This window comes from Dasypus novemcinctus, chromosome 29, assembly GCF_030445035.2.
Source record: "Dasypus novemcinctus isolate mDasNov1 chromosome 29, mDasNov1.1.hap2, whole genome shotgun sequence".
In the NCBI taxonomy this organism is placed as follows: Eukaryota; Metazoa; Chordata; class Mammalia; order Cingulata; family Dasypodidae; genus Dasypus; species Dasypus novemcinctus.
Window position 1 is genome coordinate 9,488,142 of NC_080701.1, and position 24,796 is coordinate 9,512,937.

Sequence of the window (24,796 nt, forward strand, 5' to 3'; positions counted from 1 at the left end):
ACACCAATGCATTGGATTCTATAAAGCTCTTCAAACATAGAGAGAAGCATGCATTTATCTTCCACATTTATCATTTTGTTCAGTAGAAGTTTGTTTGGAAAATGTCTGTGATATCCAAAAACAAAGTTCCAGATGGAGGAGGTGAAAATAGACATATGTTCCAGATGTTTTTAATCTTTCTTTTTTTTTTTTTGGCTGTGGTTAAAAATGAAAGTACACCCTTTAAAAGACAGAATCATCACTTTCTTCAAATGTGTGGGGTTCCTATGGTGGCTTCTCACAAAATGTTGTCTAAACCTTCTAGTATAACTTGCATTTTGTGCACACGCATCCACATAGTCCATGTTTGTGTGCTCCTGTGCGTATGCATGCATGTGTACATGTCTATGAACAGTCTCCTTGTGGAGAGAGCTTTTTCTATAGGTGGAATGGTTCCCTGCATGCATTTCTAATAACCTACCTAAAATCCCAAGGTTAAAATTTCCTCCATGTATTATTATATTGAGGTAGCTGAAGGAGGTGGCTCTTACTTCATTTTGGTACCTTTCTGGTACCTTAGAGTGTTCAAAACTATGTAAGAAGCACTTCTTCTACAACGCCTCCTTAGCACATCTTATTTGAACACTATCTACAGGCACCTCAAACTCAATGTATCCTTTGAAGTGATGGACCTGTTCTGTATCTTAACTGATCAAGGTCAATATCTTCATTGCATTATTGTATTATGACTTTGTAAGACACTATCATTGGGGGAAGAAAGGGAAGGGGACATGGGATTATTATTTTTGCATTATTTATTATAACTGCACGTGAATCTACAATTTCTATATAAAAGTTTAATTTTTAAAACTCAATCTATCTAAAACTAAATTATGACATTCTCCCCCAAGAGAACAAAGTTCCTTTAGCTCAATATCTGCTGATGAAACCAGCATGTATCTAATGGCAACACAGGAATCATCTTTTACTCTTCACTCCTGCCAACCACACCCCTCTTCAGTCAATTATCAAGTCCTGCAGATTTGCTTGCTGTTTCTCAAAGACATCCATCTCTTCCTCTCTTCCTTTTCCCTACTGCTGATGCCATTTTTCAGAGCCTCATTTTCTCTTTTCTTAGTTACCAAACAGGCTCCAAATTGGGGCTCCCCTCTCAAGGCATATCACCCTCAAACAGTAGTTTTAAACTCAGCTGCATTTTATAGTCACTTAGAGGCTTTTTTTTTTCCTCTTTCAGAATCTCCATATATTCAATTAAATAAGAATATTTAGAAGTGGGAGCTGGGCCTTGGAATTTTTGGAAATCTTCTCAATTAATCCTAATGTGCCACCATGGTTGAGAACCACTGTCTTGAATATCATTCCTCAATTGAGATTCTAGAATGATTTACTAAGATGCAAGTCTGTCATCCTGAGTCCTTGTATGCATAAAAAGACTTCTCTCTCCTTGCAGACCAGATCTCCATTCTGTGTTGTTTTGTCATATATTTGTTTGTCCCAAATTATAACAATAATCCAAAAAATTCATATATGGTCCAAACCTCAAAGAAATTTCATGGAGGTAATGAGATGAGAAAGATAATTTAAAAACTAAACAACTAATAAGATGATATCAGATTATTAAAAAGCCTTTTGCAGGAAATAACCCTGGTCATATTTTAGGAGATTAATGGTTCAGGGAGGACTTAATTTATGTAGGGTAGTCTAGAAGATCTCTAAGTTGGTAGATTTGGGATAAAATTTGAATAACAAGGAGAAGCCAGAGAACAGCAATTATATAGATCCTGAAAGTGGGAAAATCACTCTGTGGCTTTGGGGAGAAGAGAAAAAAAAAAAAAAAAAACAGACTTGGCCATTGTGGCAGTTAGATATTATTCATCAATTCCAAAATGAGATATTATGTTTGTAAACTGGTCTGTTTCTCTGGGTGTGATACCCTTTGACTAAATTAGATTCAGCTGAGAAGGCTTTGCTTAAATTATGTCAAGATTAGGGCTTTGATTTGACCATGTCATTAGGACATGCAGGGTTGAGTCCCTGCCCCCCTTGGTGGGCTATATAAACAGACACTAAATCAAGGAGACATGGAAGTGGATAGAGAGAAGATACACAGGGGAGAAGAGAGGTGAGCCTGATAGTCTACAGCTGACCTTGTGAAGAGAACAGAGCAGCTGAGACCAGAAAGAAACAAGCCCTGGGGAGACAGATGAACCTTATAACTACAGCTGAGATCGGAAGAAGCTGAGACTATGGAGTCTTAAGAGGAAGGAGGAAGGCTGAGCCCTCACAGACATCACCCGCCATCTTGTGTCAACACGTGGCAACAGACTTTGGGTGAGAAAGTACCTCGTATGGTACCTTGAATTGGACTCTTTAGGGCCTTGTGACTATAAGCTTCTACCCCAAATAAATACACTTTATGAAAACCCACAGAGTTCTGGTACTTTGCATCAGCACCCCTTTGGCTGACTAAAACTGCCAGGAACGGGGTGAGTAGCAGACTGAGATGAGGGAAACAGTGAGGAGAGCTGAGAGGTGAGGCAGCCTGTGCAGCTGCACCCTGCTTGTGCTCCTGCTCCGTGTACTTCCACACCCTCTGCCCTGGGCTGGCCTCCACCTGGGCCAACACCTCAAGAGTGCCAGTTTCTCCTCCTCCCCCATGGACCCCTGGACTGAAGGAACTTGTCCTAGCAGCAGTGAAGCCCAGCCAATTTCATACTCTTGGCTTCCAGTGAAGGAAGAAGTCCAGAATTGAACAAGGAAAGCTATCTGGGCACAGAGGCTCAGGCTGACCTGTATTAAGACTAAGGAGATGTATGAGGATATGAAGATGAACAGTGAGAAGATCCTGCGCTCTTCACGGAGGCATCCCATCTTTCATCCTAGAATCTAAACCAAGGATAACGGGCACCAACTTCTACAGACAGATGACACTGCAATGGCAATGACAAAATTTGGTAGTTTGGTTTTCTCACTGATACTGTTCCAGGAGATGACTGAGACTGCTAGGGCCTCAGGAGGAGGCTAGCCTGTCCATCCTGCTGCACTCACCCCCTACTAGTTCAGCCTGGCTCGGCTGCCCACTGCTGTCCAGGGCCAGCAGCAAGGCCAGCAGACAGCAGCTCCTTGGCCACCACCCAGCTCAGGCAGACCATCCGCAGGCAGCCTCAGCAAGGCCAGTCCCTGCCTGGGAAGATGCAGGCCGGATATGTTCAGGAAGTCAGACTGTGCAGAACAAGGCTCAGCACCAAGCCCAAAGCAGCCCTGGCCAGACCACGCAGGTCAGCACCATCTGGGAAAGATCCGGCAGACCCCGTGGATGTGCTTTTCTACCAGTGTCAGTACCCAGGTGGTGCAGGGGCAGCTCAAGTCACTCGCCACCAGTGCCCAACAGAACACAGACCAAAGTCCAACCAGGACAGCGGCAGCTCGACGGGCTCAGGATAAGCAGCAGCTCTCCAGGACCCAGGAAGTCACCGTGACTGCCGGCCGGGACCCTGCCCAGTGCGCGATCTCCCAATCAGCCAGGCAGCCCCTCCTCCAAGGCCAAGCCCCTCAGCTGACTCTACTGAGGGCCTGCGCTGGCCAAACCAAGGCCCCAACACAATTCTGTCACCTAGGCTCAGATGTCAGGAAAGGTTCCCTCCCCAAAGGAACCAGCCAATTTCAAAGTCACTGATTTTCTGACACAAGGATGCCATGTTTTTGCTTCAGTTTTTTTCCCCTAAAGAATCAATATTTTGTTGAAGAATTAATAAGTTGGTCTGTGTGGCCAATACTAATATCATATTTATGGCATTTCCTTGAAGGGTGAGGTTGCAGCCATGTTTCTTTTCTTTTGTTTGGCTTTGTTTTGTTGTATTTTTGTCTCTCTACCACTTCGTTTTAGAAAATCTCTCCAGGGGTGTACAGTACCATATCCAAATTCTTGGAACAACTGCTGCTCTCAGGTTTTGCCATCTTGGTCCACTTTCAAATTATTACATGAGTCCATGGAGCTCTTTTACAAGGGGTACATTCCCTTGCCCTAGAGCTCTGGCATTCACCTCAAAAAGCAATAGAAAAATTGCTTCATTTAATAGATGAATTCATTCTCCATGGAGAGTGGATGATTTTTTCCCCAAACCATTTTCTCCCAGGAGCCCTATGAGACTGGAACTTTTTGCATCTTTCCTCCTCAATTCTTCTTTTCTCTCTCTCTCTCTCTCCCTCCCTCCCTCCCTCTCTCTCGCTCTCTCTCTCTCACACACACACTTTTTAATTTTTATTTTTTAAATGCATTAAAAATTGTACTACGTGCCTTTATCACCTGGACTTCAGATTACAAGAAATACAATAGGATTCCTTTAGGTAAGAAGACAAAGATGAAGAAAAGGAGAAGGGAGAGAAGTAGGCAGAGACCAAATCACATAGAAGCTTGTAGACCATGGTAAAGAGTTTGGGTTTTTTTCCTATGGATAGCTGTTCATTAGTTTTAGCCCAATGATCTGTTCCATATCTTTGAAAGATTATTCCTTCTCTATTATGTACACTGGATTATATGGCGATGAATGGAAGCAGCAAAACCAGTTGGGCATGTAATACAATCATTCAAGTTTGGATAAGGGTGGGTGACAGAGGATATGAAGACATATGAATGGACTGGATTAGATAAATATTGGAGGAAAAAGTGCAGGGCTGGCTGCTGGATTAGATGTGGGGTATTAGAGAAAGAAAAGCAGCAAAGCTGAAAGCTGATACCAAGATTTTGGCCTTGATCAAATGGACAGTAGGTAGTGCCATTTACTGAAATTGGGAGAGCTGACAAAGAAATAGGTTGAGGGAAAAATACCAAGCATTCTATATGGAAAAGGCTAACTTTGAGATGCCTATTTAGAAACAAATAGTCCAATATTTTCTCTAAATGATGCCTTATATATACAGAGAGTTGAAGTTCATTAACACTGAACAAAAGGAAGCTTAGGGGGAAAAGTGAGTAGCAGAAGAGAAATCATGAGCTAGAACTAGAGATGAGGGGTAAAGAAATTTGACTGACAAAATGAGATCCCTTGGGCACACAGATGTCTCAATTCATTGGAAAGTATTGCTGGATTAGTAAATACTTTGTACTAAAGAGTCTGACTCCATTTTTGGTACTTGCTGACAGCTTTCAGGTCCTACCTCTTCCCCTTCTGCCCTGTATCTGGTTGAACTGATAAGAAAGCCTGGGTGCTCCCTCCTTTGGCATTGGTGGGAAATTCAAGCCACACAAGATGGGGTCCATGCTCAGGTACTCTCCCCCTAACCTCACACCTTAATAGAAGCCAACCCAGTCTCCTTTCCCTGCTCTCTCTCAAGCCATTTTTGGAGCCTGACCTGCTCTTCCAGGACACTCATTATGTGAGGAATGCTTCGGTCTTGACAGCCAGGTGAGCCTGTGGGTGAGGGTGGAGGACCCATCCTATTTCTGCAAGGTGACAACAGGCCCAGCAAGTAGGATTCTAGTCATTGGCCACCCCACCCAGGATCTGGCTTCCTGCTTTGGCTTGCTGACTGGCTATGCTCCCCGCTGGCTAGCATGCTCTTGGAGCTATGCTGCTACCTGCTGGCAAGCCTGCATGCTGGACGAGACTGCATTTGCTAAGTCACACCAAACTTCTGTTATAGATTTAGCTGACTTTAAATCAGAAGTTTTGATAGGCACATGGGTTGTGGCCTTCCTTAAACTGGCCCTATGCCATGTGTCTCATTTTGAATTGTGTATCTCAACTCCAGCATGAGCCACGGCAGACCTACATTCAGGGGAACAGCTCTTACCTTGTGATGTTGGCTGGGGGTCTCAACCAGGCATTGGTGCCACTGTAGAGGGTGCTCAAGGGAACCACTGATATTCTGCAATAGGTAGGCCCATTGGTGGTCGCTCGGGTGGAGCGGCTGCCACGCAGCATCTGGGGTCCCCCCTTCCGAAAGCAGATGGCTCCCTAGGACCCTGCACGACGGCTTTGCTGCTTCTGCTGTCCATGCCTTCATGTACATAACGAATACTGCGCGCGACTTACACCCACACCTAGGGATCCCCCAGAGATTAAACAAGGTGGCCTTATAATCTTAGGGGAATTACTGAATATAAAGTAAAGGACAAAGTATGCCTCACCTTAGCCTGTGGAACAATGGCCTTGCCTAAATTCCTCATAGTCATACAATCATTTGCCTTTTTAAAAAAAATATATATATATGTATATGTGTTTTTTAAACAGACTTAGATTAGAGCAGCTGTTGCATCAGCTCGCTGCTCCAGTCCATCACATCAGCTAGCTGTCTTGATTATCTTCTTTAGGAGGCAATGGGAACCAAACCTAGGACCTCCCTTGTGGTAGATGTGCTTGAGCCACATCTGCTTCCCACAAAACCATTTGAGAGAAGGAGGGATTATTCTTATTCAGTCTTCACTTAATAATTCAATTTGGTCTGTTCTTAAATTTAGATAAAGTGAATGTGCCGCACAGTGGATTTCAGCAACCTCAAAGCTGTGTTCCCAGCTCATTAAGATTCCCAAACCCAGTATTATTGAAATTACTGACTCCACCCAATCAGGAACTAGAAAATATTTTGTAGTCATTGGTTTTGCTAATATATTTGGTTCAGTGCTGATTTCAACAGCCTCTAAGCCATAGTTTGCCATAACCTTTAAAGAAACACAATACACCTTTACCTGGATACTCATGGGTACTTCAACAGCCCTACCATTGCACTCAATCTCTCCAAATTTTTCCAGGAGCACAGACATAACTTCACACCGATGATATTCTCCTGTGAGGAAATTCATTTGACATACTCATTCAGGACATATGGATACTCACAAAAGACCTCACAAAAAGGACACTGCTCTACACATAGTACAAGGCCCTGCCACCTTGATTACGCTCCTGCAAATCATTTGGTAAGCTGAGGGCCTCCGCATCCCTGGAACTGTCAAGAAATAGCCACGGACCCTCTCAGCGCCCATAATGTTAAAACGAGCCCTTTTCTTGGGACATGAAGACAACATATTCCTCATTTACAATTTTACTTAAGCCTATTTGTGCTGTTACTCACAAACTGGCTCATCTTAATGGGATTCCTGCAACACGAGTGTTCAGAAAATGTCCAAATTTAAATACCCGGGCACTCCCTACAGTGAAGCAGTGAAAGACTCCTTTAGCCTCCTGGATGACCCACGATGGCCAAAAGTTGCCCATGGATTTCTGGTTTAAGAAGCTGCACTCCTAAATCCCACACTATGTGCCACTAGAGTGGCAGCTTCTGGCTACGTATGAGGCTCTCCTGAAAACAGAGGCTCTCACAGGCCCTATGAATCCCTGTACCCAGCCATGGCTCAGGGAAGCAGTACCCGGCAAGCTCAGCAGTCACCATGCTCTCCTTCTTAAAACAGAAATACTGTGGACAAGAGAAAACCAAGCCTGGGTCCTCTAGAGTCTCTCACTGCAGGAAGGGTCCTTGGTTCCTTGCTATATGACAAGGTACTGGACAAGGCCATTCTCTCCCAGACCTCTTAGTTACCTGGGACAGCCTTGGGATCCACTTAGTGAAAAGCACAGGGAGTTTGCACAGTTTACAGATATGTGATGGAGTGTGGTGACTTGGAACTGTGTGTGCCCAAGACAATCATGTCCTTAAAGCTAGTCCATTCCTGACAAAAGGCAGCAGGCCTTCTGAATAGTTACTTCCATTAAGGCATGGTCCAGGATGAGTCCTAATCCTCAGACTGAAGTCCTTTTATAAAAGGGATGAATAGAGAAAGAGAGAGGGGAAATCCATGGAAGCAAGAAGCTGAAAGCAAGGAAACCTTGATGCTGCCCTGTGCCTTGCCATGTGACAGAGCAGTCCAGGAGTGCCAGCAGCCTGTCTTCAGGAAGAAAGCATCACCTGGTGATACCCTGATTTGGACATTTTTCTCAGCCTCAAAACTATAAGATTGTAAGCTATAAATTCCCACTGTTAAAAGCTAGCCCATTTTATGGTATCTGCTTTCAGCAACTTAGGAAACTAAAACATGGAGTTCAGCCAGTTTTTTTCTGGGGAATTCATCAAAAACCTTCATCAGTGTTCCCAACTTGCAGCCTGCCCTATGGAATTTGGACTGGCCCATCCCCACTTGTCAATCTCCACAATCACAGGACTCAATTCCTATTTTTAAAAATCTCATAATATTTACAAACACATATGTATTACATTGTTTCCCTAGGGAACCCTAACTAATGCAGTGACCAACACATGCATTTTACTTCTCAAAATACACAATGCTGGGCTCTTGAACAAGATATTCAGTGGAACTCTTACCTCCCTTACTAGTTTCAGGCCACAGGCATCAAAAAGTACCATTATGGCTTATTTTAACAATATAAAATCCAATTAAGTGAAACATGGCACATTTCAGCCATCAGGTGAACATCGGGGTAAATCGCAATAAAGAGACTAATTCCATTTTTTATGTTTACTGTTGATGACTTTTATACTTCACCCTTTTGCCCCACTTATGGGCTAACTGATGAGAAAGCCCAGGTACCCAATTGCTTTGGTGCTAGCAAGGAATTCAAACCATGCATGCCCAGTTCCACACACACATAGAAATCCTCAAGACAACCCTACCTCGAAATCACAATAAAAACCAAGCCAGTTTCCTTTTCTTACTCCCAAGCCATTTTAGGGCCTGGTTGGGAACCTGCCCTGATCTCCCCAGAAAACATAGTTATATGAATAATAAACATTTCCCTACCCTCTTTGTGTATAAGTGGCATTATCAGTTTCAACATCCAAAGAAAATTCGGGTGGGATGACCACAACATACTTTCTCCTAAACCTCAGTCAGTACCTCAACAAACAATGAGCCCATGAAAATGAAACCTTTTGACTATTTGAGCTACTCTGACAGAATTTTTAAATGCAATTTTCTGTGGAGTTTGAGCCTGCAGCAAATTGACATTTTTCTTAATTCTGTATTCCAAAGGGTATTATCCACTGAGAACAGATGTTCAATTATCATTTTCTAGTCTGTTCCTTGGATTACCTAGTTTTTGCACATATTTTTCATCTGTGGATCCCAGACTGAATTAGGGCAAGTCCACACCCACATAGAGCCACATTCCCTACTTCTTTGTGACTTGTTTAGCTATGTTGCTGCAGAAACAGCCAGTTACAACATTAGGCTTCATCATGAAATAAACTAACATGTTTAAAACTGGAGGCATTTAGAGCTGGGTATCCCAAACATTCCTAAACAGTTCTGAGATTGGAATTTAAATGACTCACTGGTCCATGACTAAACTTTCTTTTCTCTTATTCTGGCTTATCACTTATTTCTGTTCCAAGGGTTTCATTATTGTAATGTTTGTTAAATGCATAGATTTGTTTCTGGGTATAGAATTTTATTTGGCTTGATAGAAAATCTAGATGACAAAACAAACTAAATACATATTTGTGTAAGTTGTATATTACAATAATATACATTGCACATTTGAATAATTATGTACCAAGTTGCCAATTACAATTTTGGTGCCTTGGGGAAATATGTGGTTTCTTGGCACCTGATCCAAAGGCCTTCCCATTCTTTTTATATTTTATTTTATTGTTAAAGCAGCTTTAGATTGCATAAATAATAAACTGAAAATATAGGGGAATTCCCAAATACTCCACCCCTCCTCTTCCCACACCTTTCCCCATTAGCAACATCTTTGAGTAGTGTGGTACATTTGTCACAATTGATGAACACATATTGAAGCATTGTTACCAACCATGGTCAATAGTTTATAGTTTACACTTTGCACTGCATATTTTTATAGATTTTAATGAAACGTATAATGGCCTTTTTCCATTATCTCAATGTCTTTCAGAACAATTCAAATGTCCCAAAAATGCTCCCTATTACGCCTATTCTTCCCTCTCCCTCCCCTCAGAACCTCTGGTGGCCAATGATACAAGTTCTTCCGCTGCTAGAAAATATTAAGTCTACTTTAGTTCGTAGTTGCATTCCCCACCATGTTTGTTCATTTTTCAATCTTGAGGATTTTAGGATGGTAATGCCCATTCTGTTTCTGATTGAGAAGTGGCTTAGATTCCATGGGGCAGATGTAGGGAACTGTCTTGCTTACAGTTGTAGATACTCTCTTTCTGGGGGGAATGGTAGTAGTCCATCATCATCGTTTTGTCAGTTGTCCTAAGCGAGTCTGATGAACCGGAGAACAGCTGTTTGCTGCAACTTTGCTAAGATTTAGGGCTCAACCAGCATATGAACAGTCGGAAGATTTAAGTCTCTGGTAGATATATTTTATGGGCATACGGCTAATTACAGGTTCAAGTAAAAGGGGCAGAAGAGCCCTGTGTAGGAAAATCATAAATGAGTTTAACTCCGTTACACTTGGGAACATTAATTCCAAGGTAAGGCCCACTGATAGGGTACTAAATTCCTAAGATTGTCTGTCCTACCTATAGCGTCCAGATGTCTCTAGAGTCCTCTAGAGCCCTACTATTTGAGGCACTGTTTACTGTGGCAGTCAGTGAGATCCTCCTGAGACATGCATAAGCATAACCTCTAGAATGACCTCCCAACTCACTCTGAAATCTCTTAGCCATAAAAACTCATCTGTATTTAATACTTCCCCCTTTTGATTAAGGTTTTTTTCCAAACGCATTGCTAGTTAGCGCGTAGTAATAATCCTTCAGTGCCAGGGAGGCTCGGGAATTCCATTCTAGCTATTTTGGACTCCTCTTGGGTATAGCTATAAGGAGTTTTCAGAAAGAATATTCATTAATTTTGAATTTTTCAGAGTAGAAATATTCTTTTTAAGTTTGAGCATCAAGAATGTTTACCCCACTTTTGTTTGAAATAACTTAAATTATTTTAAATTAATGATTCAAGTAAATTTCTTTTACCTGAAAATGTGACTACATACAAATATCTTCTTAAAATCAATTGTTAAAAGTGAATTCTGTTTTAATTAGTTACATACTTCTTGAAAGATGTCTTTCCGGAATCTTTGCCTTAATTTACCACTGAGAAAATGCATGTATGTACATGCAATAGGGTTATCCATTCCAGAGAGATAGAGAAAAATAACAAAAACAGTACACAAGGGCAAAACAGTGGCAGAAAACAGATTATTCTAATTTTTTGCTACAAAAAAATATTACATATTAAATCTCATTATTTGGAAGCACTTAATTTTTCACCCATGAAACTTGAACAATATCATATGAGAGGCACTTTGCTAAGAGCTGTGGATATGATGTAAGAGAGTCTCTACCCTTGAGTGTCTCACAACTGAGTAAGAGAGAAAAGCATATTATTGAAGATTCCAATGTTAATGAATTTGTATTAATGACATAGAAGCATACAAGACGCAGTCTTTAAATCTTATTAGGGAGCAAGTAAAGGGAGGTCTTACGCTGGATTTCAGAGTATACAAGCTAAAAGGAGAGTTAACAGAATTTGAATCAAACAAATGTCTATATACAGACTCCATAATGGCACAAAAGAGCAAGAGTGCTCAAGGCACTGCAAGTACTTCGTGTGGCCTGCCTATAGAGAGGGATAATAGAAGATGAGATTAGAAAGAAATTTTGGACCAGATATTAAAGACCCTTTAAGCAGCACTAATTAGTTTGAACCATTTTTGTACCACTGATAAACAGTTGAGGGTTGTTGTTTTTGTGGTTTTAATCAAGGGAATTACTTGACCAGCTTTGCGTGTTAGATAAACAATTCTGATCACTTTATGTTGAACAGACTGAAGAGGAGGAAAACTAGGAGTATGCAGGAAGAGCTGACGAGGAGACTAGCAAAGGATGGAAATATGAAGTCACGGTCAGAAGATACTGAAAAAGGGGGAAGCGGACTTGGCCCAGTGGTTAGGGCATCCACCTACCACATGGGAGGCCCGCGGTTCAAACCCCGGGCCTCCTGGACCATGGGGAGCTGGCCATGTGCAGTGCTGAGCACTGTGCAAGGAGTGCTGTGCCACGCAGGGGTGCCCCTGCATAGGGGAGCCCCACGCACAAGCAGTGCACCCCGTAAGGAGAGCTGCCCAGTGCGAAAGAAAGTGCAGCCTGCCCAAGAATGGCGCTGCACACACGGAGAGATGTCACAAGACGCAACAAAAAGAAACACAGATTCCCATGCCGCTGACAACAACAGAAGTGGACAAAGAAGACGAAGCAAAGAACAGACAACCCGGCTAGGAGAGAACAGGGGTGGGGCGGTGGGGGGAAAGGGAAGAGAGAGAGAGAGATAAATAAATAAATAAATAAATAAATAAGATACTGAAAAGGAAAAATCTAAGGGTCTTGCTGAAAAATTAATTAGATTGGGGGTGAAATTTTTAAAAAGAAGGAATAAAAGATGACTCTAAGATATTGATCTTGGTTGACTGAAGGGATAGAACATTACCTTTAATGGAGAAATTCTAAATGAAAAATTATTCATTATTTTGATTACGCAAAATATAAATATATTGACATACCAAAGATAAAGCATGACAAAATGGATCATCAAATAAAAAGTTATTATGAAAATGGTAATGATTTGTTTTCCATTAGGGAATGATATACTAAGAGGAAACAGACTAAATATTAAAGGAAGAAAGTATCTTTATACATAAATGAAGGTCTTAACTCAAGAGGTAAGACTGAACTATGATATAAAGACTGTTTTGTGCTGGCTTTCGAAAATAAATTTATTGTTGACTGAGATAGTTTAGGTGATAGACATAGAAAACTAACTTCTAGGTAACGACACTAATTCTAGGATTTTTTATTTTATAGAGAAAATAAGCAATAAATGGTTTCTCAGAATGACTTCTAAAATTTTTCTCAGTAAACGTATTTTCAAAATACTGTATTGTGCAGAATTTTCAATAAGGTTGATAGTAAATGGCTGAAAATGGGGGGGGAAAACAAAAAACACTGGATATTCTTCAGAGGATAATTCTATTTCATCAGAATATAAGTTAGAACAAAAAAGTTTCATAAAATCTTCAAGACCAAAATAGATTTTTACATAATTTATCCAAGCATTCTTCCCTCAGCCTTACATTTACTCCAGCTTTTCTTCTTTCTCTCACCAGAGCTAAACTTCTCAAGCTATATTCACAGTTTTTAAAATTTCCTTACCTTACTTTTATTCCTTCATCTACTGTGTCTGCCCAATTTCTATAAGTGAAATGGCTGCTACTAAGGTCAAGTGTCCATCACATGACTAAATTATCATATAAGAGCCTTCAGTTGCCTTGATAACTCATCCTTCTTAAAATATTATCTTACATTACCCTGATGATATTAATTTATCCTTCTAAGATTATTTCTTCTCATCCTACTTTGATGGCTTATTGTCCACCCAACCATTAACTGTTGGAATTCCTCAGAAGTTGGTCGTAGCCCTGCTACTTTTCTCACTCTACTCTCTTCCTGAAGAGCTCACTACATCTATGGCTTCAATTTCCAAGTACATGTCAATGAATTTCCAACCCTCCCCCTGTATTTCAAATCTCTGGAAAAGACCTTTCCTCTAGACTCCAAGCTCAAATAATGAAATGTTTCCTCAACCTCACAACATGGATGTCCCAAATACACTTCGAATTGTCCATGTCCAAATAATCACACAGTCGATCATTCCCATCTGTTTTAATTTACTAAAGCTGCTGTTAGCAAAATACCAAAAATAGGTTGGCTTTTACAAATGGAATTTACTAGGGTAAAAACTTACAGTTCTGAAGGCTGTGAAAATGCCCAAATCAAGGCAGCATCAGCAATGCTTCCTCACCAAGATCAGGTGCTGGAAGATCCTGGATTCCTGCCCCATGGCAAAGCAAAATGGTGGCACTCTGTCTGAGTCTTGGCCTTCTCCTCCAGGTTGCTTTCTCTGTCCACTTCAAGATGCTTGTGGGTCTAACCTCCTAAGACCTTCCTTCTGTGCCTCAGTGCTCCACTGATGCCAGACTCCAGCCCCTCACTCTCAGCCTCTGCAACTGTAGGCAATCAGGAGTCCTTTGTCACGTGGCCAAGTAAAAATGGCAGCTCTTTCTCTGTCTTTCTGCTTTCAAGTCTCAGTTTACTTATGACCCCAGCAAGAGGGTGGAGACCCAACCTGGGTCATGCCTCACTGATGTAGCCCAATTAAGGTCCTAAAATGTAATCAAATGTTCTAATAAAAAGATCCCGTACTTGAATTTAATGCAATCAAAGGGCCCCACACCCACAGGAATTGATTAGTTTAAGAATGTGATCTTTTCTGGGATTTGCAAAAACTTCAAACTGTCACACCATCAAGCATGGTTCTCTTCCAGTGTTCCTATTTTAATGAAATGATTTATCATTCACCCAGGTGCACATGAGAAACCTAGTAGTATTCTCGAAATTTACCTTTAATTAAATTTACCTATTTATATCATTGCTGACTGTCAAATATTACTTCCTAAATACCTCTTACACCTCTGTTCTTCTTTCCATGGTACTGTCAACACCCTAATCCAAATTACCATTATCTCTCTCCTGGATTGTTGCAAAAAGCTTTATAACTATTCCAGCTGAAAACTACCCTATATAATCAGGAAAAAAAAAATGTATTGGATAAAAGTTCTCAGTCCTCAAATCTATAATGGAAACAGAGTAAAATCTAAATTTAGTTTCCAAAATGCCTGTAGAAATAATAGCAATTGTTCAAGAACACAAGGACATCTATCCACATTACACATTGCCATTAATAAACACATCTATTTGTTTAGAGTAAGTGGTTTAAGAAGTTGTAGATAAAAAGGTAAATGACAGCATTATTTCCACCCAGCTATATCTTCTGCTCTGCGTCTTATTTTTCAAAACCAGAGTATCTGATCTTACTTTTCTCGTTCAGTCTTTTCCAGATCAGTTTGGGGTCATCGGAAAGCCTGGGCAAACTCTGGTGTATTTCTCCGATATGAGTGAGAAAATCTTTGGTATGAAGATGTTCATCTATTTTCTCTTGGAGTAGAAGTGATTCCAGTAAAGTCTTCTTCTGTCTCAGGAAGGCAGATTGGGCTAGTTCTGCTCTTTTCTCGTTACAGCTGGGACATTGAGAAGAAATGTGTTGCTTAGCTGCTGCCATATGCTTTAGTGTTGCCCGCATGTTTTTAAAATAGATTCTGTTCAATAGCTCATCCGGAATAGTACAGTCCCACACATCTGTCCCTGAATCTTCTGCATCCCATTGAAGTCTTTTGTGTCTGCTGCTCTTTGTCTTCTTAGAGTTCACTCTGTGATGGATCAAGTTTATCTTAAGGGTGCAAAAAGACTGCAGAGCCTTCATTTCTTCATCGGATACCCGAATGATTTCTGTTTGAACCGGCTGGTACTGTTTAGAGTTAGTTTCTTTGCTTTTGAGGAGGTCGATCCATTTTCTACTCAACTTGTTTTCATTGTTTTTGAAGTCTGAAAGCTCGGATTGCTTGTCTGGCCGTGTCGAGCCCGTGGTCTGCTTTTCACTCTCCAGTCGGTCCCCAGGAGCCTGGGGCCAGGGCTGCCGTCGCCCAGAGGAGCTGAGAGAACCGGAACTCTCTACCTCATCAGTAACGGACTGGAAGGTCTCAGAGTCTGTCGTAGCACTGACGTCCATCTGGCCGGTTCCACTTGCTCTTTTTGGAACCCCCGAGGCTTCTGGGTCGTTACTTTGCAGTAGGCCACTCCGCTCTGGCGTCCCCTTTGCTTCGTCCAGGTTAAGACCGGGAGAGAGTTCCGTCCCCGCAGCCCCCCGCGGGCTGGAGGCCGGGCCTTCCGCGCTGCCTTGGCAACCAGGCGCAGGCATGCGCAGTGAGCCTATGCGGTGCTGCCCGGGCTCTGACTCCGCGTCTGCGCACACCAGCTAAGCGGCGCGCCCTCTCCTGCAGGCATGCGCAGTGGGTCGCTGCTGCGCTGCCGCTTCCCCCGCACCCAGGTCTCGCTCTCTGGTCCGTGCGCACCGGCTAAGAAGTGCCCCCACCTTCTGCCCTACCGCTTCTCCTCGGCAGTGATGCTTTTAAGTGCAACGTCTAAGGGCGTACTACTGCTCTTCAGAGGAGGGCTGCAAACGCCGTTGCCTCGGGGGTCAGACAGGTGGTACAGAGGTGTGCGGTCAACAGGGGTGGGTGGGAACTATGACAAATTGGAGAGCACATGCCTGGCGTAAAAGCATCCTATTAAAAAAAAAATGCTGGCCAAAAAGCACAAGCAAAAACATGTCTGCTGGTCCCCTAACTAGGAGGCCACCTGTTCACAGAAATGTCTTAGGATAAAAATGGAAGTCCTGGGACCATCCTCTAGGATTCCTGCAAGGCACGCCCCTGTCTTTCTCTGCAGCCTCATCTTGGACAATTTTCTGTGCTCCTATATTGTGATGATCTTGCAGATTTCCCAAACCACACAGTTTCTTCCCACCTCGGGGTTTTTGTACTGGCAGGGTTCACTGACTTGTACGACAACAGACCACTACCCTTTTTACATGATTCATCACTATTCCTCCTTCAAGCCGTTTTCTCAGGAGGGGCTTCATGGACATCCTAACATACATCCTCTCCCTCCACATCCTCGCTTCGCTTTACAGCCTCTCGTTCACAGTTTCGACTACATGTCTGATGAGTAATTGATAAAGTCTCCTCTTGCACCACTAGATAAAAGCCCCAGGAAGGCAGAGCCCATATCTGTTGTTGACTAACATACGCCCAGCCCTTAGCAGAGTATCTGAAACAGAGAAGGTGGTCAACAAATCTGTGTTGGGTGGATGAGTTGAACGACTATGGAAACACAAACAAATATTATTCTTACACAGGTCCAGTGACTCTTGTGGTATACACACTTCCAGCTGAAGGAACTCTTAATTTTTTTTACTACTGAACTTCCAATTTAGTCTGGTACCCAAGACATGTCCTTTTGTAACAAGACTTTTTTTAAAAGGCACAAGAAAGTTTTAATAAACAATTATTCTCAGAAATTATAAAATGTTGGCTTTGGACATTCATTTTTTCTAGGTCTTAGTAAATATTTGTCAATTTCCAGAGAAGGGCCTCCCTTGCTCAGTTCCTTGGGTGGGGAGAGGGCACAGAGGCAGCACTATGTTATAGGGATCAATTTACTATTATTTCCAAAATGTTTGCTTTGCCAAAGAGTCAAAAGTCTGAAGTAGTCAAAAATATCTCTTAAATATGAGCCAGCTTCATATTGGTGACAGAAAAGAGACCACATCTTTATTTACCCAACTAAAATTATATTTTGTCATAAAATATTAGCCTTTTTATCTTTTTTAAAAAAAAATTAGTGTTTTTAAAAAGGTGGCAGATAATTTATGATCAGTTTCAAGCAATTTTGAACATCTCAAGGGATCGAGAGTTTCATTTTTACTTTTTATTCCAAAACTCTCCATCATTCCCTGAATATTTATACATTCATTGTAATAAAACCTTTATACAAATTTTCTTTCCCCAAAACACAATGGAGCTGTGCTTTCAAATAAAGTATATTCCTATCCTTTATATGCTAAATTTCTGGGGTAATCTACCTTTTGTTTTATTTTATAAAATATCACGTTATAGACTTCTCTTTTTTAAAATATACCTTTATCCTGGAAAAACGTAAATCTGGGGGCATAAATCTTATAATTAATCAATTTTTTTGTGATAATCGGCATGAACCAGTGAACTTTTTAACACTCTAAGAAGCTCAACAGTACTATCATTAGCAAATAAGTTTCATGAAGTAAGAGACAGATGTAAAACTCTAATGTTAAAATAGAAAATAACACTTTTTACGTAGACTATATACTTTTACCTTTCAACTCTAAGCCTATCAGAATAAATTTTGAATCCATATTCCCATTATGTTACCTATCTGTGAAATAAAAACAATATTTGCTTACTATCTTCCTTGCATATGAGAATTCTCAGTGATGTGTATGCAACAAGAAAATTTCAGACCATTCTGTAAGGAGTGTCTGGCAAATACATATATTCTATATTGTTTATTCGTGATTGTTAAGAGAATCATAAACAAGCATGATGACTTTTTTGGGGGTGACTATTTTAAGTGAGAAACACAAATATATAAAGGGAACAGGGCAGTAGAGAGTTGCAACTTTCTAACTTACCTCAAAATTATTTTATGCTATACCAAAAAGTATTACAAATACATTTTCTTACTTTTATCTGGAAAAGGAAGAAAAGACTTTCACAGAGAGGAAGCATTTATGGCCTTCCCAGAAATTTCAATACCAACATTTCAGGGTCTCAATAGCTTTGTTACTGAATTATGTATTCTTTATTTAGCAAGTATCTGTGAATCTTGGAATGGTTGTTGCAAAATTATTCAATCAGCCTTCAAATGTGCAAACCAAATGTTGCATTTTTATTTCTTATTATTAATGTAATCTTCCTTACAAGTTGGTAGCTGTGGAAAACCATTAACTTGTCAATTAATATTCTCATGTAAGACAGTTTGATTTGGGCAAATATCCAGTCCATGTAAACGTAACTCCCTGATAGTGCCGTTTCTTCCCTTCCCCTTTCATTCCCAAGATGGCAACTTGGTAGACGTCAAATCTCGTTGTCCTGCATGTATTTGGTATGAGGAACCTCTAACTTTGTGCTGATCTTTTCGCTGGCCTCCACCCAGTGGTGCAGCTGTCCGTGGGTGTTCGCTGTTTTCCACCAGGCGCCGTTGGCCTGGTTCCTTCCAGGGTCCTGACAAAATCTAAGGCTGGTGGAGCTTCCCTAAGTCTCGACCCCACTGGTGCTCCAGGCCCCCCTGGGGTCTGGCTCTGTTTCTTTCCGTCTCTGGTACAGACAGGATAGCCTGGAGCCCTTGCCACTTTACCCCTACTTCCTCTGGAAAGCTTTTCCTCCAGAAATGTCAAGGATCTTGACTTCTCCTAGGGGCTAATGGGAACTTCTATGTCCTTTATGGGCCAACTGTGGCTGAGTCTGCTTAGGATTCGAGGTGGGGATATAAATCAACCTCTCCTGACCCACCCAAACCATGTCACTACTTTTACAGCTATTCCCTCATGGCTCCTCATGGAGAGCCGGGCAGACTCTTCGGCTTCCATCTTCCTTCTTTACACTGGAACATGATTTGCAGTTAGGAGCTTACACCCTGAGATGGGCGGTCAAAATACAATCCTCCCACCTGATTCCCCTTCTCTCTAGCTTCTCTTTCCTCTGGAGGGAGAAGGGCAAGTCTTCAGACTCTCCCTGTCTGGGAGAAGTTTCCAATTTGCAGCCTTTTTCTTGCCAAGGCAGCATTAGACCAGAGCATCTTCCTGGAGCCCTTGTGGTCTACAAGGCTCCAGGATGGAATCTGGTTTATGGATGAGAAAAATTAAGTAGACAGAGCCTGCGAAATACTCCACCCCCTCACAAGTTTTTCAGGTGACACTGGGCTTCTGTGGACCAAGCAAAATGAAACTTTAGCTCTTTTCCCAAGGGGCTAATTTTTTTTTTTAATTTTTTTTTATTTTTTTATTTTTTATTTTTTTTATTTTTTTTATTTTTTTATTTTTTATTGACTTTGTAATAATATTACATTAAAAATATATATGTGAGGTCCCATTCAACCCCATCCCCCCACCCCCCCTCTCCCCCCCCCAACAACACTCGTTCCCATCATCATGACACATCCATTGGATTTTGTAAGTACATCTTTGGGCACCTCTGCACCTCATATACATTGGTTCACATCATAGCCCATACTCTCCTCCATTCCATCCAGTGGGCCCTGTGAGGATTTACAATGTCCGGTGATTGCCTCTGAAGTACCATCCAGGGCAGCTCCATGTCCCAAAGACGCCTCCACCTCTCATCTCTTCCTGCCTTTCCCCATACCCTTCGTCCACTATGTCCACTTTTCCCATTCCAATGCCACCTCTTCTATGTGGACATTGGATTGGTTGTGTCCATTGCACCTCTATGTCAAGAGGAGGGTCAGATTCCACCTGGATGCTGGATGCAATCCTCCCATTTTCAGTTGTAATCACTCTAGGCTCCATGGTGTGGTGGTTGTCCTTCTTCAACTCCATCTTAGCTGAGTGTGGTAAGTCCAATAAATCAGATTGTAGGTGCTGGAGTCTGTTGAGGCTCAGGATCTGGCTATCACATTGTCAGTCCAGAGATTCAAATCCCCTAAATATATCTTAAACCCCAACATTAACTGCACCTCCAGCACATTGGCATGAAAGTCTTATGAAGGGAGATCCCATCTGAGTCCAGATTCATCACACATAAACACCATTTCCAAAGAGGGGCCATCTGCCCTGGTAGTTAACCCCATCGGCCATGACCATAACTCCTGTGGGTCTCTTTTTTTTTTTTTTTTTTTTTTTTTTTAATTTTTTTATTTTTTATTGACTTTGCCGTGGGTCTCTTTAGCCCTCAAAGGAACCAATATCTGGGGGTTGTATCTGCTTTATCTGTCTCTCTGACTCTGCTCAGTTGTGCATGAGGGCAAACCTTCTGCCAGCCTCCAGACTCTTTTTTAGAAACTTGTAGCCATATAAACTCATTTCTCCTTTCCATTTCCCCCTTACTTTAGGTCAAACAGCATTTTAAAGTCATGGTATTTTATGTAGACATGGATATTCTGCTGATCCGCATTGAACCTTCCGTATAAGGTCATTTTCCAGTTGCATCATCAGTTGGTAGTTGATAGTGGTCCCTCGTTGCCAGGGAGGCTCATCCCCGGGTGTCATGTCCCACGCTGGGGGGAAGGCATTGCATTTACATGCTGAGTTTGGCTTCGAGACTGGCCACATTTGAGTAACATGAAGGCTGACAGGAGGAAATTCCCAGGCACAAAGCTGTTCTAGGCCTTGTTCTTATTTTGGGTTTATCAGCTCACAAGCATAGTCATTAGCATCAGGGGCTCACTGCTGAACCCTCACTCCCTCCCGGTCCCCGCCACTGTACCTGGGAGACTGTCACTGCTCCCCTAGGGACCACGACAGAGCACCACTGGCCAGGAACCCAGTACCCCCCCTACTGTGGTTTTTAATTGTTGCCACTATGAGTATATCCAAACATTACCATGCACCCTGGACATATGTTCTGTACAGCTCCCTGTCAGCCATATATCACCTGTCATTGGTACCCCATACCAGTATCCCTCCATTGCCATTGTTGAAACACTCTGTGATCCAGAACTCCCCGAAATTTGAAGCCCAATATAATTTCATGGTCCAAGGGGCTAATTGAACATGTTAGGAAACTGGCTGTGAGAAACCGTTTTGTGAAAGCAAAGACTCTTACATCATTCATGATAAGAAAAATGATTTCCACTGACACCACAGTGGTTGCTTTGCATTTTGATTTGTCTTGTTTTTTTACATCACAAATATCTGAATCTTTCTATCCCTTCTTTCACTCTGTCCTCAGTTTTATTATTTTTCTGAAACCATTGCCTTATGGGGAGTTGCCTTTTACTTTAATAGCTATTGTTCTGCAGAGGTAATATTTGTTTATTTTTGGTACTTTAAAAGATAAGCCACAAATATTAATTTTAAGTAAAAATTACCTGTATTCTGACCTCCCAAAGATTATCACTATAGACACTTAGGAATATGTAGTCTAATATTTTCCTTGAATACTTTTGTTTCTTAATAAAACCTAGATTACACAAATTACGATTTTATAAAAATTTTTTCAATTAGTGATAATATGAACATGTTTCCATTTAAGTTATAAAAATTCTTCAACGTAACTTTAAAGGCTGCATGGCATTACAATATTTGATTTATTTAACTGAGTAACTTTATTACTTAAATAACTTTCTTTTTAAGATTTATTTATTTACTCCCCCCACACCCCCATTGTCTGCTCTCTGTGTCCATTCACTGTGTGTTCTTCTGTGTCTGCTTGTATTCTCTTTAGGTAGCACCAGGAACTGTTCCTGGGAACTTCCAGAGTGGGAGAGAAGTGATCAGTCTCTTGTGCCACTTCCTCTCCCTGGTTGGTACATCTCTTATTGTCTCTCCTCTGTGTCTCTTTTTCTTATACTGTCTTGCTGCACCAGCTCTTCACTCAGGCCAGCACTCTTGCACTGGCCAGCATACCTTTACCAAGAGGCTCCAGGAATCAAACCCCGGATCTCCCACATGGTAGACGGGAGTCCAGTTGCTTGAGCCACACCTGCTTCTCTTAAATATCTTGACTTAAGTGCAGGTAGTTCTAGTTTTTTGCTCCTAAAAATTGTTGCAGTAAATATCCAAAATTTAAAATCTTTAAGTATGTTCATAGCTATATCTTTAGGGTAAATTCCAGGAGTTGTAATTGATAGATCAAAATGAATGCACATGTTAAAGGGTTTTGAGTATCTATTTTCCCCCACATCACTTTTAATCTCTCCACAGGACTATTGAAAGCAGTTCAAGATATATCATTTTATCTATAAATATTTCATTATATGTCTCTAATAGATAAGTCCTTTCAAAAAACATAACTATATTACACTGTTCACACCTAGTATGTAATAACAATTTTGAAATATTATCTAATAATTATTTAGGATTCCAATTTCTCTGATTGTCTCAAAAAGGCCTTTTCACAGTTGGAGTGTTTGAATCAAGCTCACACAAGATCCACTCACTGTACTTAGCTGAAAATGGTGTTTAAGGCTCTCTTGCTCCACAACATCCAAAGTACAAACAAAAAAAGAAAAGAGAAAGAAATGTTTCATTCTGAACATATCAAATTTGAATTCTTAAATTTATAAAACAAATGGAAACCACCCCCTTTTGACCTGGTTAGCATTTTTAAGGTTTCAAACCAAGAATGAGCCTAAGTCCAACCAGTGACATTTGGTCGGCCACCAAAGGAACCCACCCCCGGGATCTGTGTTGTTCCCGTGGCTCACTCTGATGGAGGACACCCAGCAGTGACATGTGGCAGGGTCATTTCAGATGCGGGTTGGCCAGAACCCTCCAGCCTAGGATGCTGGCAGTTGCAGCTGAGCAGCCCAGAGAGCAGGGACTCCCACAGTCACTCCATCCTCTGAGTATTTCCCCAGGAATGTCTGGGAACTCTTAACGCATCTTAGAAACTGGCAAGAATGGATGTGATACCTGGGAGGTGGCAAATAGGAAAGATTTCTCTACCCATCTTAAGGAGGGTTCACTTCAGTAATTACCTTGCAAGGCTGGTTCTCATTTAGAAACAGGAGCAAACAGGAGCACCTACTCAAGTCTGTGGGCACCCTGGTGCTGGGCATACAGAGTTGAGTAAGACTTAACATGCCATCAAGGAAACCACAGTATCAACGGGAAGCCTATATTTTATGCGTGGTTGTTCTGTAAACACACTTCTCTAATTTTAAAAAACCAAACACGTAGAATAACACATAGGTAGTTGGCAAAAGAGTGTGATATATGAATAATAAGTGATATATGAATAATAAGTGTCGTCACCAGTGTCACCAAGCATTTTTTTTCTTTTTTTTCTCAAATTACATACTTCAAATAATATAGTTTATTGTAAGTCAAGAATGTCTCAATAAACTGGAAAATATCCCATAACAACCCTGAAAAATGTTCACAGAGCTCCAGTGAATAACACAATATTACAAAATCACTGTCATTAGCATTTAATAAGAAGAATTCATTTAATAGTGAAACTCATGTCTCATATCTGCATAGAGGACTTCACTTGCTCCTAATGGCATTTTTATCCATCAAAGCATGTTTCTTAGGAGCAAGGCCTGTCAGTTAAAGAACTTTGAGCAATTTGGGTTACTTCTTCCCATTGAGATGAAAACATAATGTAATACAGGAAGTGTATTTTTAAAAATAATTCCTTCAGTCAACATAAATTGGACACTATTTACAAATGTTTTGTTTAATAAGTTAATCCATTTGTTTGGTTGGTTCTTTGTTGAAGAATCAATTATGTCAGTCTGGTTAGAAATAACAGAAGAAAATGGAATTGACTTTGAAATCTGGCAAAGTTCTTCTATATTTCTACTATTTTTTCTCAAAAGTTAATGGGATGACTTATAAAAACATTTTTAGCCTCTTGAGGAGTGTCAAGGACAGAAAATTGTCACTAATTCCACAAATAATTTTTAAATTAGGTTGAAATGTATCTGTTGCTATATATGAAAAATGATGTCATTTTAAACAAAACAAAGAAAAAATGGAAAGTTGCATGACAAATGTTTACCTAAAAGAGCAAACTTTCCAAATACCATAGAATGATTTACATAAAAGCAATGTAACTAATGTCAGTAGAAACTAGCACTGATTTATTAATTTAGTTACTATATTCATTTTATCTAAATCAGTGAGGATTTACTGACATTGTTTATTCTGTCTGTTTATATTAAAATACCTCTGACTTAATATGACTCATTATTGTACTGTAAGTCTGTACTTTTAAAATATCACTATTTTTATGTTTTCTCCCTTTTTAAATTTTATGTAACCTATATTAATCAAATTGAAAGTTTGCTTGGTAAAAAAAAAAAAAGAAAAGAAAAAGAAAGGAAAAAAAGAAAGAAAAAAGGAAGCAGAGAAGTTTAACTTTCTTCCCTACGCCCTCACCATATTCCCTATAATCATTTCTAAAGTTTCTTTTATCCTTTCAAGATTCTTTTCTGAAAATATAAGCCAATGCGCATTTATATTCCCCTTTCTTAAAAAAAAAATTAAAATACTCTACACATTGTTCTACATCAGTTTTTCTCTTATATGTATATCCTAGAGATTTTTTTTTCAATCTGTGCATAGTGATTATCCTTCTTTCTCTCCAGGACTTCAGAGTATTCCATTGTTGGAATGTACCACATTTTA

General features: G+C 40.7%; 2 protein-coding genes across 2 annotated transcripts in view; one reads left to right on the plus strand and one right to left on the minus strand.

The window, feature by feature from the left end:
* C29H8orf48 (chromosome 29 C8orf48 homolog) overlaps positions 1 to 15,802 on the minus strand; it is a 30,700-nt gene extending 14,898 nt beyond the window's left edge. Inside the window, exon 1 of the mRNA XM_004452641.3 lies at positions 14,863 to 15,802. Coding sequence (XP_004452698.2) covers positions 14,863 to 15,802 — 940 coding nt within the window. The remainder of the gene's footprint in view (positions 1 to 14,862) is intronic.
* The window catches only part of DLC1 (DLC1 Rho GTPase activating protein), a 507,940-nt gene that overhangs the window by 15,338 nt on the left and 467,806 nt on the right, over positions 1 to 24,796 (plus strand). The gene's annotated exons all lie outside the window — the stretch shown is intronic.